This window comes from Macaca fascicularis, chromosome 2 (assembly GCF_037993035.2).
Source record: "Macaca fascicularis isolate 582-1 chromosome 2, T2T-MFA8v1.1".
In the NCBI taxonomy this organism is placed as follows: domain Eukaryota; kingdom Metazoa; phylum Chordata; class Mammalia; order Primates; family Cercopithecidae; genus Macaca; species Macaca fascicularis.
This window is the reverse complement of record NC_088376.1, coordinates 148,187,869-148,204,483: the sequence shown is the minus strand read 5'-3', so window position 1 is coordinate 148,204,483 and position 16,615 is coordinate 148,187,869. Positions and strand designations below refer to the sequence as shown.

At 51.2% G+C, this 16,615-nt stretch overlaps 1 protein-coding gene and 1 non-coding gene across 46 annotated transcripts; one reads left to right on the top strand and one right to left on the bottom strand.

Annotated features, from left to right (window-relative positions):
• Positions 1-97: 97 nt before the first annotated feature.
• Positions 98-16,224, bottom strand: IL17RC (interleukin 17 receptor C). Of its 45 annotated transcripts, none has more exons than XM_005547779.4 (19): positions 15,902-16,224; positions 15,588-15,609; positions 14,929-15,081; positions 14,603-14,677; positions 14,403-14,512; positions 12,423-12,534; positions 12,056-12,100; positions 9,344-9,483; positions 9,073-9,132; positions 5,397-5,451; positions 5,125-5,306; positions 4,981-5,031; positions 4,037-4,085; positions 3,785-3,906; positions 3,476-3,535; positions 2,674-2,722; positions 1,005-1,100; positions 850-888; positions 98-754 (listed from the first exon to the last, which is right to left on the bottom strand). In XM_005547779.4, exons 1-19 carry the CDS (start codon positions 16,004-16,006, stop codon positions 126-128), a joined length of 2,154 nt encoding a protein of 717 aa, XP_005547836.3. In that variant the 5' UTR covers positions 16,007-16,224; the 3' UTR covers positions 98-125. The 45 variants fall into 45 exon arrangements, 37 of the variants coding, with proteins under 37 accessions (XP_005547836.3, XP_005547837.3, XP_065395025.1 ...); XM_005547780.4 differs by having other exon boundaries at positions 4,037-4,082; XM_065538953.1 differs by having other exon boundaries at positions 4,981-5,028.
• On the top strand, positions 13,858-13,960 carry LOC123571982 (U6 spliceosomal RNA). The gene has a single exon (XR_006696339.1). It is a non-coding gene; the product is annotated as a U6 spliceosomal RNA (small nuclear RNA).
• Positions 16,225-16,615: the final 391 nt, after the last annotated feature.

Sequence of the window (16,615 nt, the reverse complement as noted above, 5' to 3'; positions counted from 1 at the left end):
GTACCGAGCTGCACCTGTCCGGGCTTTAAAGGGCCGCGGGGCTAGGGGACGACGTTTGCCAGCCCAGCCACGGAGACGCAGATGCGTGTGGGCCACATGGGTAGAAAAACAGCGTCTGCCTTTATTCAAGTCCCGTCCCCGGCCCCAGGTCCCAACCCGCGTCCAGGCGCGGGAGTCCCCGGGGGATGGAAGTAGCTATCCAGGGCTGGCTGAAGGGCCCGGGACACTTGCTCCGCCCTCTCTTGGAGCCGCCCGGGACGCGGGGCGCGGGGCTGCTGCAGGGCCCCCAGGAAGTCCGGCAGTTGGGAGGGCAGTGAGAAGACGGGCACGGTACGGAAAAGGGCGGGTACGGAGTCCGGGTGGAGCAGCCTGTCGAAGCAGGCCCCCACGTAGCGGCCGGGCGCCCGGCCCTGCAAGAAGTCGGGCAGCACGCAGCTGAGCGAGGCACGGAAGGCGTCGTGTGGGCCGTGAGCCCCGGGCGCGGACACCCCCTCCTGTAGCCACTCACTGCACAGCGCCACCGCCCCGGGCGAGAAGAGCAGGACCACCACGCCGCCCTCCTGCAGGGTCTGGCGCCGCTGCGCGTGGAACCAGGCCACGGGTCCCTGCGCGCTCATTTCACGACGGCTCCACAGGTCTACGGCCACGCGCAGCGGCAGCTGGCACAGCGCCGACGCCAGGGCGCCCACCAGGCGCTCGAAGCCCGAGTCATCGGCTGAGTAGAGGAGCAGAGCCGCGCGGCCCCTGGCGGCCGCTGCCGGAGAAAACAGATGGGGAGGGAAGAGGTTAGCTGGCACAGGCCTGGCCCCCCCGGGGGCGGCCCCCAGCCCAGCGCGTGCTCCCACTCACCCCCCGAGCGTACGTCCTGTTTCAAGAGCCTCAGCCACCCTGTTAGGGGAGAGGGGCGGAGGCAGCCTGTGAGCTCGGCCGCCACCTTCCCTCGGAGAACTCCCACAGCCACTCTGGTCCTGCCCCTGGGGAATGGGGAGCCGGGAAGCGCTCACCTTTCGCGTGATCCTTTTTGAGAAGGAGGATGAGGGAAAGCGCAGCGGCAAAGAGTAGGCAGGCCAGCCACAAGAGGGCCCAGCGCTTGTGGATGTCTGGGAGACCCATGGAAGAAGAGTTAGAAACTTACACTCACCTTCCACAGAGGAGAAAAACTGAGACTTAAGAGAAATGATTTGACGGCCGCGCGCGGTGGGTCACGCCTGTAATCCCAGCACTTTGGGAAGCCAAGGCGGGTGGATCACGAGGTCAGGAGTTCAAGACCAGCCTGGCCAACATGGTGAAACCCCGTCTCTACTAAAGATACAAAAAATTAGCCGGGTGTGGTGGCGCACGCCTGTAATCCCAGCTACTCGGGAGGCTGAGGCAGGAGAATCGCTTGAACTCAGGAGGCAGAGGTTGCAGTGAGCAGAGATCGCGCCATTGCACTCCAGCCTGGCCGACAGGTTGAGACTCCTCTCAAAAAAAGAAAAAAATGATTTGTCCAAAGTCCACAGCACAGTGTCAGAGCCAGTGGATGAATATAGCTCCATCTGTTTAGGGGTCTTTGAATAAGTAAGGTCACCTTCTGCCTCAGTTTTCTCCTCTGTAAAGTTGTAGCTACGTCACAGGGTTGGTATGAGGACTAAATATATTAATATATATAAAGCACTTAACACAATGCCGAGCATCTTAAGTGCTAAAATGTCAGCTCCTATTATTCTCCCCTAAGCTAGGGTTGCTGGGCCCTTGATCTTGCTGTCCTGGGTGTCTGCAACTATCTAGTGTCCCTGCCCTGTCTTTTTTTTGCCTCTAATCGATTCACCTTGAATTAATTCATGGCAGCCTCAGAAATCTTTTAAAAATGTAAATTTGGGCCGGGCGCGGTGGCTCATGACTATAATCTCAGCACTTTGGGAGGCCGAGGCGGGCGGATCACGAGATCAGGAGTTCAAGACCAGCCTGGCCAAGACGGTGAAACCCCATCTCTACTAAAAATACAAAAATTAGCCGGGCATGGTGGCGGGTGCCTATTAATCCCTGCTACCCGGGAGGCTGAGGTAGAGAATTGCTTGAACCTGGGAGGCAGGGGTTGCAGTTAGCTGAGATCGTGCCGTTGCATTCCAGCCTGGGCGACAGAGTGAGACTCTGTCTCAAAAATAAAAAAATAAAATAAAAAAATAAAAAATATATATATAAATTTGATTTTAACTCCTGCTGCTCTCAACATAAGATCTAAATCCCCTACATGGCTCCTGCATCTTTATCTCATGACAGAAACCTTCCTGTCCAAGACCCTCTATCTCTACCCCCTTCCCCTAGCTCAGTCTTCAGAGTTTTGCTGAAACCTTCCCCCTGAGCCCTTCACCCCACCCAGGTCAGGTCCACATTGTACGCATTTACAGCACTGAACACTTGGTGGTGCTTCAGTAGCTCACACTTCAAATGTAAGTGACTGGCTCATGTCTTGCTAGTCTTCTAGGGATAGGGGGTAGGGATTTATCTTTTTGGTGTTCCTGGGATTCCTGCAAGCTCTCATCATATTTTTTGAGTGAATGAAGGAATGACCCTCTGTTTATCTGATCTCAGGGAAGGACAAGGCCATTGCATGTGCTGTGCCCAAGAGTGGTCCCTGTCAAGATCCCCGCTCCTGGTACAGAAAGGAAAGGCAGTTCTTACAATACTCACATTTGTCCATGGGGCAGGCCCATAGCGCTCCCAAGTCATCATCCCATAGCTGTAAGATACAAACAGAACCAAATCCAGGGCAGCAGCCAGGTGTTTAACATTCACCAAGCTCTGGTGGCCTGATCTGTAAATTCCCAGCATCAACTATGCATATCTCCCTGCTAGGGTTCCTGCAGCTGCTCTGCCTTTGTTTATGCTGTGCCCACTGCCTATGGTGTGACTTCTTCCATACCAAATCTGGCTTATAGGAAGAAATTCTTCCCGGAAGCTCTCCCTGGAACCCAAAACTTAGCACCTCTAGGTGTGGTTATCTGTTTACGGGTGTCTAGCCAACAGTGTGCCCCTTGGGGATAGGAACTATGTTTCGTCTACTCTTTTTTTGTTTTGTTTTGTTTTGTTTGAGACAGAGTCTCGCTCTGTCGCCCAGGCTGGAGTGCAGTGGCCGGATCTCAGCTCACTGCAAGCTCCGCCTCCCGGGTTTACGCCATTCTCCTGCCTCAGCCTCCCGAGTAGCTGGGACTATAGGCGCCCGCCACCTCGCCCGGCTAGTTTTTTGTATTTTTTTTTTTTGGTAGAGACGGGGTTTCACCATGTTAGCCAGGAAGGTCTCGATCTCCTGAGCCCGTCTCGGCCTCCCAAAGTACTGGGATTACAGGCTTGAGCCACTGCGCCCGGCCCTTCATTTACTCTTAACTTTCCCAGGGCTGAACATAAAATAAGCCTAAATAGACAGGAGGTGAGTGCTAGTTTTAGGCCTGTTGCCTCTGGGCATTGAGGTGGGACCCTTCTGCCACCAGCTCACCTGCAGACATTGGCCTGACTGCAGGTCTTGTAGTAAGTACTCTCCAAGGCGAGCTGCCCTCTGCCAAGACAAAGGATGGGGGCACTGTTACCTGGAGGTAGCACCCTTAGGGCAGCACCTACCGGGCTACAGCTGGGTAGAACGGGGTAGACGGGATTGGGAGACTTTGGTGATGCCGCTGAATATGGCCCTGGTCTGAGTCACCCCTGTGTTCCCAGAGACCGGCACAGGGTGGATGGAGTGAAAATTTGAGGCCAGGTGTGAGATGCATTTGGAGAGATCTGTGGAGGAGGGTCACCCAGTCCTAACCGTGGAGGCTTTGCTGGGTAGTGAAGTACAGCCACTGGGTTCCAAGGCACAGAGGGATCTGTTGTCCTGGGGGCCTCGTGTCTCCAACAGTAGCACATCGTCTTTGAGAGGCCCCAGGGAGTCTGGAAGGGGTGAGAGGCCACTCTGACCAAGACCCAACTTTGCTGGGATTGGCCACTTGCCCACCTCCCATGCCCTGACCTTCACCCCTAGGAGGTGGCCCTGTCCCAGCCACCCCCAGGCCCAACTCACCAGCCCACAAGCACTCCTGCAGCTGCAGCTTCTCCCAACTGTTCACCTGCTGGGAAGAGACCATGGTTAGGGCCTCTAAGAAAAGCAAAAGCCAAAGGCAGAAAGACCAGAACAGGGCAGGCAACAGAAGGCCTGTTGGGTTGGGAATCTGCACTCAATCTGATCTTGAGCAGATGTGGATTCAAGGCTGGGTGATTAGGAGTCACTACATCTTTCGCTGCCCCAGCCTTGTGAGGTCATCTGTGTAAAGTATCTTCTGACCCTAAAGCTGTTTTTTATGTCTTACAAAGCATAGTTCCCCTCTCATCTAACCTTCTCAAAGAGATTCCCTTCTCACATGAACATCCCGCTAAAAATTGCAACCCCAGTCCCACCTTATTCCTTTCCCATAGTATTTGTATGCAATTTTAAGATATTATATAATTTATTTACAATGTCTGTTGGCTGCCTTTGTCCATTACAATATAAGTTCTATGAGGGTAGAGATGTTAGGATCTATCACAAGTGCCTAAAACAGTGACTCGCACTGCTAAAAACATCTCGAATGAGTGAATATTCTTATAATCACCCTTTGAAACTGTAGAGCAACCCATTCTACATGTATGGAAATAGAATAAGGATAGCAATAACAAAAGTGGCTACATTTATTGAGCATTTAGTCTGTATGGATTCCTAAGGGGAAGCACTTCTCTTATTTCATCGTCACAACCACTCCATGAGGCAGTTACTGTATTATCATCTGCATTAAACAGATGAGGAGACTGACGTTCAGAGAAGTGAAGGGACTTGCCCAGGGTCCCACACACTGCTAAAGTAAATAGTGGAACTCCCAAAGAGGAAGCTGGCAACCACTATGCTTTAGCGGCCCAAGAACTAAGACCCCCTTGGCTAGGGGGTCTGCCCAGGTCCAACCCCCAGCCCAGCACTTGGCACCCCTTTCTGACCTGAACACAGAGGTTAGGGTGGACTTTCAGCAATGGGAACTCGAGAACCTTCTGTGGAAAGAGAGGAACGGGTGGGATCACAAAAGGGGGACCCTGGTTCCCTACTCTCCCCTCACTACGGGAGGTGTCCTCTGCTTTACTTACGTCCACAGTGACATTCTCCCAGGAAAGTGGCGGGACCAGTGGCTGGCAGGGGTCCCCACCTGGAGCCTGCCAGCACAGTGCGGCTTCTGCGGGCAGCGAACACGGCGCGTCCAGCAGCCAGCTCTGCAGGGTCAGCAGTCGCAGCCGGGCTGCTCGCCAGAGGTTCTGGTGTGCGCGGGGGTCTGCAAGGAAAGGGCGCAGTCACCACACGCTAGGCACCCATCGCTCGCAATGCCCCAGCCCCAACCCCAGCCCCAGGCCGGTCAGCTCACCCTCCCTGAAGGGGCAGATGTTTGTCCTAACGGAGTCAGGTTCCAGAGGCCACACCTGGAAAGGAAACGGGGGTCTGCTCAGGTCCCCTCCGTGGGCATGTGCCTGGCCCTCTGCTAGACACTGGGGACACACTCATTCAGCAGATAGTTCACAAGTATGTGCTGGGTCTTCTCGCCTTTTACAAAACCTGGAGATGCTCACATCTATTCTTCCAGCAAACATAATGCTGGGCACTGGCAAGATTTTCATTCAACAAACTTTTTTTTTTTTTTTTTTTTTGAGATAGAGTCTCGCTCTTGTCGCCTAGGCTGGAGTGTAGTGGTACAATCTTGGCTCACTACAACCTCCGCCTCCCAGGTTCAAGCGATTCTCCCATCTCAGCCTCCTGAGGAGCTGGGATTATAGGCGTGTGCCACAGCGCCAGGCTAACTGGTTAATTTTTGTATTTTTAGTGGAGATGGGGTTTCACCACGTTGATCAGGCTGGTTTCGAACTCCTGACCTCAAGTGATCTGCCCCTCTCAGCCTCTCAAAGTGTTGGGATTACAAGTGTGAGCCACCACACCTGGCCCATTCAACAGACTTTTAATGGGTGCCTACCATTGTGTCTTAGCAGTATGGCAGGCACAAGGGACCTTGGATAATTAAATATTTATTTATTTATTTATTTATTTATTTATTTATTTATTTATTGAGACCGAGTCTCACTCTGTTGCCCAGGCTGGAGTGCAGTGGTGTGATCTTGGTTCACCACAACCTCTGCCTCTTGGGTTCAAGTGATTCTCCTGCCTCAGCCTCCCGAGTAGCTGGGACTGCAGGCATACATCACCACGCCTGGCTTATTTTTGTACTTTTAGTAGAGACTGGGTTTCACTATGGTGGTCAGGCTGGTCTCAAACTCCTGACCTCGTGATCCACCCACCTTGGGCTCCCAAAGTGCTGGGATTACAGTGTGAGCCACCACGCCTGGCGGATAATTAATTTTAATTCATTCCACAGTCACTTTGTGAGCACCTGCTATGTGTCAGGGAATGTGCTAAGTTCTAAGGACACATTCATTTATTCTTTCAACAGACGTTTTAAGAGTGCCTATTACATGCATAGCTCTGTGCTAAGCACTAGAGGTAATATATAAATTTATTCATCAAGCCTTTAGTTAGGAACACCAACTATGTGGCAGGCATTGTGTTTGGCAATGAAGACATTTAAATCACAGCATACATCTCATGAACATCTGCTGTGTCCTATGGCTGTGCTAGGTAGTAAGATTTATTCACTCATTCAACAGTGAGGACCCTCATACTGTTACCTTGTTTAAAAACAAAACAAAACAGTGAGTAGGCGCTATATGCCAGGCACCATGCAAGGCTCTTGCAAAGCTATTACATTTGAATTAGATATGATTTGCTTGCCTTCAAGGAAATCACAAACTCACACTTGTAGTAAGGATAAAATATTTATATAAATTAGTAAAGCACTCACTCATTTCATAATATTTATTGAGCATCTGTTGTGTACAAGAAGAAATTAGATGCCCAAATAAGAAAGGACGTGATCGAGCTGGGTGTGGTGGCCCATCGCCACAAAACATTAAAAAATGAAAACAGGCTGGGCACGGTGGCTCACGCCTATAATTCCAGCACTTTGGGAGGCCGAGGCGGGCGGATAACGAGGTCAGGAATTTGAGACCAGCCTGACCAACCTCGTCTCTACTAAAAATACGAAAATTAGCCAGGTGTGGTGGCATGTGCCTGTAATTCCAGCTACTTGGGAGGCTGAGGCAGGAGAATGGCTTGAACCTGGGAGGCAGAGGTTGCAGTGAGCCGAGATCACGCCACTGTACTCGCCACTGCACTCCAGCCTGGGCAAAAGAGTGAAACTCCGTATTAAAAAACAACAACACAAAAAAGGAAACAATTAGCCAGGCATGGTGGCCTATGCCTGCAGTTCCAGCTGCTCAGAGGCTGAGGCAGGAGGATCCCTTGAGCCTGGGAGTTTGAGGCTGCAATGAACCGTGTTCATGCCACTGCACTCTAGCATGGGTGACAGAGCAAGATGCTGTCTCTAAAAAAAAAAGAAAAAGAAAAAGAAAAAATTTTAAGAAAATAAAATAAATGAAGTGATAAATGGACAAAGAAAGATAGAAGTGCAAGGGGATTTGGAACTAGGAGAGGCTGGGTGGGTGGGGAAAAGCTTTGGGAAAGAGGTGAGGGTATTTGAGGTAATGGGAATCACCTGAGAAAAGGCAGGGAGATGGGTGTATCTTGGTAAGTAGCTCCACTGGATGTAACAGTGTTCTCATGAAGGAGAATCATGGGGAAAATACAGTGAAAAGGCACCACTGGGGGCAGAATATGGGCCCAGAATGCCAGGAAAGTGATGGGAAGGGAGGGGAGCTTGGAAGTATTGAAACAGTCTAGAAAAGAGATGATAGAGCTCCAAGCTGGACTGAGATGGAGAGGAGGGGGAAAGAGAATGAGGGACATTAATGTCAGAGGTAAGATGGATGAGACCTGATGACCAATTAAATGTGCAATCAGGGGCCAGTCATGGTGGCTCATGCCTGTAATCCTAGCACTTTGGGAGGCCGAGGCGGGCGGATCATGAGGTCGAGTGATCGAGACCATCCTGGCTAACAAGGTGAAACCCTGTCTCTACTGAAAATACAAAAAAATTAGCCGGGCGCGGTCACAGACACCTGTAGTCCCAGTTACTCAGGAGGCAGAGGCAGGAGAATGGCGTGAACCCGGGAGGCGGAGCTTGCAGTGAGCCGAGATCACGCCACTGCACTCCAGCCTGGGCGACAGAGTGAGACTCTGTCTCAAAAAAAAAAAAAAAAAAAAAAAAAAAAAAAAGTGCAATCGGGGCCAGCCACAGTGGCTCATGCTTATAATCCCAGCACTTGGTGGGAGGCTGAGGTGGGAGGATAACATAAGCCCAGGAATTCAGAACAGCCTGGGTAACATAGCAAGACCACATTTCTACACAAAACAAAAAAACTAGCTGAGTATGGTAGTGCTCACCAGTAGTTCCAGCTACTTGGGAGGCTGAGGCAGGAGGATCACTTGAACCCAGGGGACTGAGGCTGCAGTGTGCCATGATTGTGCCACTGCACTCCAGCCTGGGCAACAGAGTGAGACCTTGTCTAAAAAAATAAATAAATGTGCAGAGGAAGAGGAAAGAGCCAGCAGGTTTAAGCCTGGATGTGGCACACATTCTTATAACAGCCCCAAGAAGCTGTTACTATTATTATTCCCATTTTATAGATGAGAAACAGGCTCACAGAGGTGAAGTGACTTGCCCAAGGTTACACAACTAGCAAATGGCAAGAGCCAAGATTCAAACCAGTCCAAGTTCGTAGCACATGCTCTGCCCCCCAGGGGAACACAAAGACAGAACTGGAGGAGTAGGGAAAGGCTTCAAGGAGAAGGTGATATTTGAATGGGGCCATGAAGTGTCAGTAGGAGTTCTGTGGAGGATCAGGGAGAGCATTCAGGGAATGTAATAGACAGGAGGCATAGGACAGCAAGGGTCAAGGAAGGGCCAGCCACCCCAGGGAGCCACAGTCTCCACCTCAATGAAGGGTTTGAAGAATGGTGAGACCAGGAAGGCAGGGATCACCCCCATCATCATCTTCCCATTCCTCTTCTGGCACCCAGCTGGACTCTGCTCCTACCTGAATACAGAGGCAGGGAACCAGGTCTGTGTGGTTCAAGGTAATGATCTGCGGTCCAGTCTGTGGAACAAATAAAGGAAGGAGGTTGGAGAAGATAAGGAGGAAGAGGAGGACGCCAAAGTCAAGGAAACCAGGAAGGCGGAAGTTCCCCCACCAGTGTTCCCTTGCTTGGGGTGAGTCCTCTTCAAGGGTCCTCTTTGATAAGGCACTGCGTCCTTTGCACAGGCATTGGCCTACAGTGGGAATGGACTTGGGAAGGGGGAGGCCTCACCAGGTTTTTGTGCCACCGGGGTTTTGGGGGGCCCTGGACCTGATTCCAGTACAGGGAGAGGCCAAAGTGCTGCTCCTCAGAGACATTCAGAACTAGATGCACATTGTCACCATCTGCTGACACGTTGAGCCAGGGCAGGGCTGGTGGGAGAGGCAAAGAGAGAGAGCACAGCTTAGACTTCCTCACCTCTTCTGCATACCTGACTGACCCTTTGGAGTTTCTTTCAACCCCCTTAGACTGGGAGGCTCTTGGAGGACAGAGCGTGTGTCCTCACCTCAGACCAGACTTTGCCCCTAGCAGCTGCCCAGAGCTAAGCCTGTGGAGGACCTAGTGTGTGGTCTGAGGACAGCTATTTTCCCTCTGCAGCCAGAAAGATCTGTAACCTCTTTAAAACAAGTCATTTAAAACAAGTCAACTGTGACCTTTCTGATCTCACCTCTTGACACTTGTGTCCTTTTTTTTTTTTTTTTTTTTTTTTTTTTGAGAGGCAGTCTCACTCTGTTGCCCAGGCTGGAGTACAGTGGTGCGATAGCTCACTGCAACCTCCACCTCCTGGATTCAAGTGATTCTCTTGCCTCAGCCACCCGAGTAACTGGGATTACAGGCATGCGTCACCACGCCTGGCTAATTTTTGTATTTTTAGTAGAGATGGGGTTTCGTTCATGTTGGACAGGCTGGTCTTGAACTCCTGACCTCAAGCAATCCTCCTGCCTCAGCTTCCCAAAGTGCCGGAATTGCAGACGTGAGCCACCACGTGCAGCATATGGCACTTGTGTCCTTAATAACTCTGCTGCAGTGTTATTAAGGACCTCCTTACTATTTCTCTCTCTCTTTTTTTTTTTCTTGAGACAGTGTCTCATTCTGTCACCCAGGCTAGAGTGCAGTGGCACAGTCTTGGCTCACTGCAAGCTCCGCCTCCCGGGGTTCACGCCGTTCTCCTGCCTCAGGCTCCCGAGTAGCTGGGACTACAGGCACCCACCACCACGCCCGGCTAACATTTTTGTATTTTTTGTAGAGACGGAGTTTCACCGTGTTAGCCAGGATGGTCTGGATCTCCTGACCTCGTGATCCGCCCACCTCGGCCTCCCAAAGTGCTGAGATTACAGGCGTGAGCCGCCACGCCTGGCCCCCTTCTTACTATTTCTTAAACACCCCTGACATACTCCCACCCCAGGCCCTTTGTGCTGGCTATTCTCTCTTCCCTCAGATATATGGCTCCTCTCTCACCTCTTTCAGGTCTCTGCTCACCAGAGTGAGACCATCCCTGACCTCTGCCACTCCCAACCTTTCCCACCCCTTCCACAAATGTTCTCCTTAGTGCTAATCACTGTCTAACTTCCTGCATTCTTCACATCTCCATGTGTTTGTTGTGTCCTTCCTCACCCCCACCCTGACCCTGACACCAGTTCCATGGGGTCGGGGTTTTTTGTCATCTTGATTTATTGATTTATTAATATTTCTAGTGTCCAGGGATTTGCCTGGTACACAGAAATTAATAAATATCTGTTGAATAAATGAATCAATGTCTACTTAATGAAGGAAGAAATGAAATGCATGATATATATCTGTGTTTTTAAAACTCTGGTGTTGAATAGTCTTTAATGAGTTGCCAAAGAGGCAGGCCAACTTTAATTTTAAGAAGCCAAAAAGAAAATGAAGTTGAAAAAATTTAGTAATTCAGAAAACATCACAGTATTTATGTATTGATCTGGGTGCTAGTTATGCAAGTATATACATACATAAAAATGAATTGGCTGGAGGCCTCGACTCACGCCTGTAATCCCAGCACTTTGGGAGGTCAAGGCGGGAGGATCACGAGGTCAGGAGTTTAAGACCAGCCTGGCCAACATGGTGAAACCCCATCTCTACTAAAAATACAAAAATTAGCTGTGTATGGTGGTGCATGTCTGTAATCTCAGCTACTTGGGAGGCTGAGGCAGAAGAATCACTTGAACCCAGGAGGTGGAGGTTGCAGTGAGCTGAGGTCGCACCACTACACTCCAGCCTGGGTGACAGAGCAAGACTCCGCCAAAAAAAAAAAAAAGAACTGGACATGAAAATCAGTACCCTTTACATACTTTTATGTATGTATGTTATACACAATAAAGAAGAAAATATAAAACCAAAGCAAAATCCAAATAGTACATGGGAAAAAAGTCAGACCCTTGACTTTCTTAGCTTTTATTTCAAGTTTTTTGTTTTTTGTTTTTTGTTTTTTGAGACAAGAGTCTTGTTCTGTCACCCAGGCTGTAGTGCAATGGTGCAATCTCGGCTTACTGCAGCCTCTGCCTCCCAGGCTCAAGCGATTCTCCTGCCTCAGCCTCACGAGTAGCTGGGACCACAAATGCACACCACCATGCCCTGTTAATTTTTGTGTTTTTGGTAAAGACGGGGTTTTGCCATGTTGCCCAGGCTGGTCTCGAACTTTTGAGCTCAAGCAATCCTCCCACCTTGGCCTCCCAAAGTGCTGGGATTACAGGCGTGAGCCACTGAGCCTGACCCAAAATTCATCTTTCTATTCCCAGTGCTTAGCACAGAGGAGCAGATACTGCAATTAATGTGTTATGAATGAATGAATGAATAAATGAATGAATGAATGTGTTCTGTGAGCTTCTGAGATGTGGCAGCCCATATCAGAAGTGGACTCCAAGGGTCTCTCATACTCTAGACCCTGCCCCTCCCTCCTCCCAGCCCACTGGCCCTAGCCCCTACCCCAGCAGCTCGGGATGCTGTTCCGGACTTCGAGCCCCCTGCAGTCTGGGGAGAGATCACAGAAGAGCCTCCAGTGGGGCTGGGGGCCGAGGAAAGAAGTGGGGGCAATCTGACTCCCAGGAGGGCATTAAGAATGGCTCCCCATCCCCTACATACCACCCACATCTATCCAATGCTCAAAGCACCTTCCCCAGGGGCTGGAAAGCCATGTGACCCAGGGAGAGAAGGCCCGAGGGACTGACTCTGGGAAGGATTAGAGCACAGACCCCTGCCAGAGAGTGGATGGAGGCAGAAGAAGGTGAAAGCAGGAGGGAGAGTGACCAAGGGGGACAGAGGCTATGGGGCCAGGACTTGGGGGTCCACTTACCAGGCAGCTGCTGTGTGAGGTTGAGCTCCTTCTCGTACCTGGGCTGAGTATAGGACCAGATTCGTACCTCACTCCCTAGGGCAGCCTCGAAGCAGTCATATACTACAGAGCCCTGTGAGGAGAGGGGTGGGGAAGGCTGGTGGTGCAGGGCTCAGATCCAGGCCAAGGGCTGTGGGATCATCTGCAGGGACCACTCTGCTCACTGCCCTTCTCCCACAACCAATGACTGTATTTATACTGTATAGCCTGAAATCTACCATTCACCTTTCCTTCAAGGGGCCTCAGTTCTAAAGCAAATGTCCTCAGTAAGAGTGTCACCAGGACGGGAAAAGGCCCTAGACATTTAAATCCCTGCCCCACCCTGCTGTGCTAGATCACCTGGCCAAAGCTAAGGAGATGAGACACCCCAGCGCAATATGGGACACCTTTCCCCACAGAAGTGGTTCTCCCATTCAACCCAGTGCCTCAGTGTTCCTTACAACTGCTTGTGACATGGACCAAGCAGATGTTCTCCCAATCTACAGTTCTCCAGATAAAAGGATATTGGCTGGCAGCTGGAGGTTGGAGGGTTTGAGTGATTTGACCCCAGTGGAAATAGATCTTCCAAGCACATGTGGCCTCCTGAGGCAGGGAGAAGCCCCAACACCCTGCTCCATGGTACTTACACCATGGTAAGTATACCATGCTATGTATGGTAGGACTCTTCCTTTGGTCCAAGAGTACAGAGAAGTGCATCCAGCCCACAGACCTCCCCTTTTCAAGCCTCACTTTCTCTATCTGGAAAATGAGGATAATAATAATGCCTAGTTCATCAGGTAGCTTTGAGGATTACAAAAGAATTAAATTTATCGAAATTCTTCAGTGCCAGGCATTACATCCAGTGTTTTACAGGTATCAACTTAATTTAATTCTCATAACAGTCATATGAGGTGGGACTATTCTTTTTTTTTTTTTAGACGGAGTCTCTCTCTGTCACCCAGGCTGGAGTGCAGTGGCGGGATCTCAGCTCACTGCAAGCTCCGCCTCCTGGGTTCACGCCATTTTCCGGCCTCAGCCTCCCGAGTAGCTGGGACTACAGGCATCCGCCACCATGCCCAGCTAATTTTTTGTATTTTTTTAGTGGAGATGGGGTTTCACTGTGTTAGCCAGGATGGTCTCGATCTCCTGACTTCGTGATCTGCCCGCCTCGGCCTCCCAAAGTGCTGGGATTACAGGCGTGAACCACCATGCCCGGCGAGGACTATTCTTTTTTTATGTGGCAAAAAAAAAAAAAAAAAAAAATCTTTAAGAGATGTTTCACAAGGAAGTTACACAAATAGCCAATAAGCATGTGAAAAAAGTGCTCAACTTCATCAGTCATTGGGAGATACAAATTAAAACCACAATGATAAACCGCTACATATGCAGTAAAATTATTACAATTACAACACTATGCTTGTTTTGGCACCACATATACTACAACTGGAACAATACAGAAAAGATTAGCATGGCCCCTGCCTGAGGATGACATGCAAATTCATGGAGGGTTCCATATACTTAAAATTCAAATATATTTAATTTAAAAATAAAATAAAATCACACCATCAAGTGCTTGCAAAGATGGGAAGCAACTAAAACTCCCATACACTGCTGGTGGGAGGGTAAAATAGTAGAAGCACCCAGGAAAACTGCTTGGTGATTTCTCATAGTCAAGCATATGAAGTAGAACTATTCTTATCCCCATTTTACAGACATAAAGGCTGAGGCATAACAGGCTGAAGGGACTTGGCCACAGCGCTGATCAGAATCAAAAGAATAGTCCCACCTCACATGGCTGTTGTGAGAAATAAGTTGATACCTGTAAAACACTGACTGTAATGCCTGGTACTGAAGGGTTTCAATAAATTTAATTCTTTTGTAATCCTCAAAGAGATAATGCATGTGAAAGTGTTTTATTGGATTTTAGGTTTAGAAGGTTATTATTATTATTATTTTGCATACCACAGACTGACCAAACTGCACAAGGGCAGCAGGCACTTGCACCTCCAGCAGGACGCAGCGGGCAGTAGGGTAGGCCTGGAAGGAGAGCACGACTTGGGCCTGGAGAGAGGCTGTGGGCAACAGGGCAGGGGTCGGTCAGGCCCAGGAGTGGCAGGCCAGGCCTTGGCATGGGGCACTTGGGCCAGCCAGGTTCTCCTCACCATTCCTAGGCTCCTCCACCCCTGAGTCAGCTGCTCCTCCAAACTTTTCCTCATCTTCAGGTTCTTCCCAGTGCCCTAGAAGGACCCAACAGCAAGGCCCTGGGTGAGGCCCCCTGCTCTGGGCTGACTGGCTTTGGGGTTGGCTTCCTTCTGGAAAGCCCAGTGCTGGGAAGCAGAGGCTGGGGAGACCACACTGGCCTGGGAGTCCTTCTGCTGGTGTCCTCCAGGAGAACACTGAGGATGCCCAGCACTGCCTGAGAGATTCCCTGGCTCTCATGCCCACCCCAGACACACTCACATGCATTGTCACAGGATGACTTGCTCACCATGCACGGCCAAGTGGACAGCCACACGCACACAGAGGTCACAGTAGGTCTCCTTGCGGCACCTCAGCACCAGCTCTGTCTGCAGGTGCGTAGGCGCCAGCACGGGGCCCGGAGCAGGCACGATGTCCCCAGGCAGGCAGAGTATGTCACTGTCTGTGTGTGGAGGGGTGGGTGGGAGCTGAAGCTGTTCCAAGCCCAGAATTTGGTGGCACCTGACATACCCAGAGAGCCAAAGAACTTGGCTCTCTGGGGCTGAGGTGGACATGGAGGGCATGGACCTGGGGGACAGCTCTGCTCCCTTCAGCCAACCTGGGAAATTCTTTTTAAAAGTAGGGATACTGGCCAGGCGCGGTGGCTCAAGCCTGTAATCCCAGCACTTTGGGAGGCCGAGATGGGCGGATCACGAGGTCAGGAGTTCAAGACCATCCTGGCTAACACGGTGAAACCCCGTCTCTACTAAAAAATACAAAAAACTAGCCGGGCGAGGTGGTGGGAGCCTGTAGTCCCGGCTACTTGGGAGGCTGAGGCAGGAGAATGGCGTAAAAACCCGGGAGGCGGAGCTTGCAGTGAGCTGAGATCCGGCCACTGCACTCCACCCTGGGTGACATAGCGAGACTCCGTCTCAAAAAAAAAAAAAAAAAAAAAGTAGGGATACTTACCCCAGAGGTGGCAGGAGAGGCCCTGGGAAGGAAGGAAAGGAGAGTCAGAATTTGTTCCCCCACCTTCTAGGCACTGTTCTTTGCCTGAGACCTCCACCTACCTTTTTCTGGGGCTCCGTATTCCCAGACCCTCCCAGAGGAAGACAGACCCAGCTCTTGCCCCTTCCCCATTCTTCTCTTCTCCCATCAGTACCAGACAGACCAGACAGGGCAGTTCTGGCGGTGGCAGCAGTGACAGGAGCCAGGCTAGGGCTTTGCTGAGCCAAGAACTGAACTCTGAGCCTTCCCCCATCTCCCCAGGGTTCCAGACTCACCGGAGAGCAGTGGGTAGTGTCCTGAGGCCCCACAAGCCTCTCCAGAGAAAGGACAATGGGGCTTCGACCCAGTGCCAAGGACAGCAAGAACCAGGGCACAGGCATCTTCTAGATGCCAGGCAGCACCCAGGCCTGAGGCCCTGTGCTGCCCCCCCTAAGGGGGGCAGACACCCTACCCCTGACCCTAGTCAGCCCGTGTCTGTGGGTGGCAGGGGCTGGAATCCCTCCCCAGCCTCCAGAGGGGGCAGAGGGGGCTGTGCTGGATAGTTTGTGCACTCCCTGTCCTGCGAGTTCCAACTCTCGTCCTACTTCCAGTCCAGAATGGTTTCGTTTTGGCTCCCGGCAGGCAGCCGACTGTTCCCGCCCCTCTCTGTCCCTCCCACCAACACCAGGCTTGGGAGCCAGCAGCCTTGGACTAGGGTGGTGGCCCCACCTCCTCCTTCTTTGGCTCTCCTCTCCCTCTGCTGACACCTGGCTGGGAGGGGCCCCTGAAGAAGACAGCGAATGCATCATGGCTGAGTAAGGGAGCTCTTACTCACTCCAGCCCTAAGGCGGACACAGCCCTGGAGTCCTGGGCCCACTAGGTCTCCCCTTACTAGGCACACTCGGTCCCCTCACACACTCTTTGGGCCTCAGTAACCCTTTGTGGGACAGGAGCTCTAAAAGCACCGCCAAAGGGCACCACAAAGTGGGCTTTTCACCACTGCCTGCTGA

What these genes read in the sequence shown, in the direction of transcription:
- IL17RC (XM_005547779.4), bottom strand. Translation starts at nt 16,006, where the DNA reads ATGCCTGTGCCCTGGTTCTTGCTGTCCTTGGCACTGGGTCGAAGCCCC. An exon ending in ACCCTAACCTCTGTGTTCAG is followed by an intron (nt 4,086 to 4,980) that starts GTCAGAAAGGGG and finishes GTCTCTTCCCAG; the next exon opens with CAGGTGAACAGTTGGGAGAA. An exon ending in ACAGGACGTACGCTCGGGGG is followed by an intron (nt 755 to 849) that starts GTGAGTGGGAGC and finishes TTTCTCCGGCAG; the next exon opens with CGGCCGCCAGGGGCCGCGCG.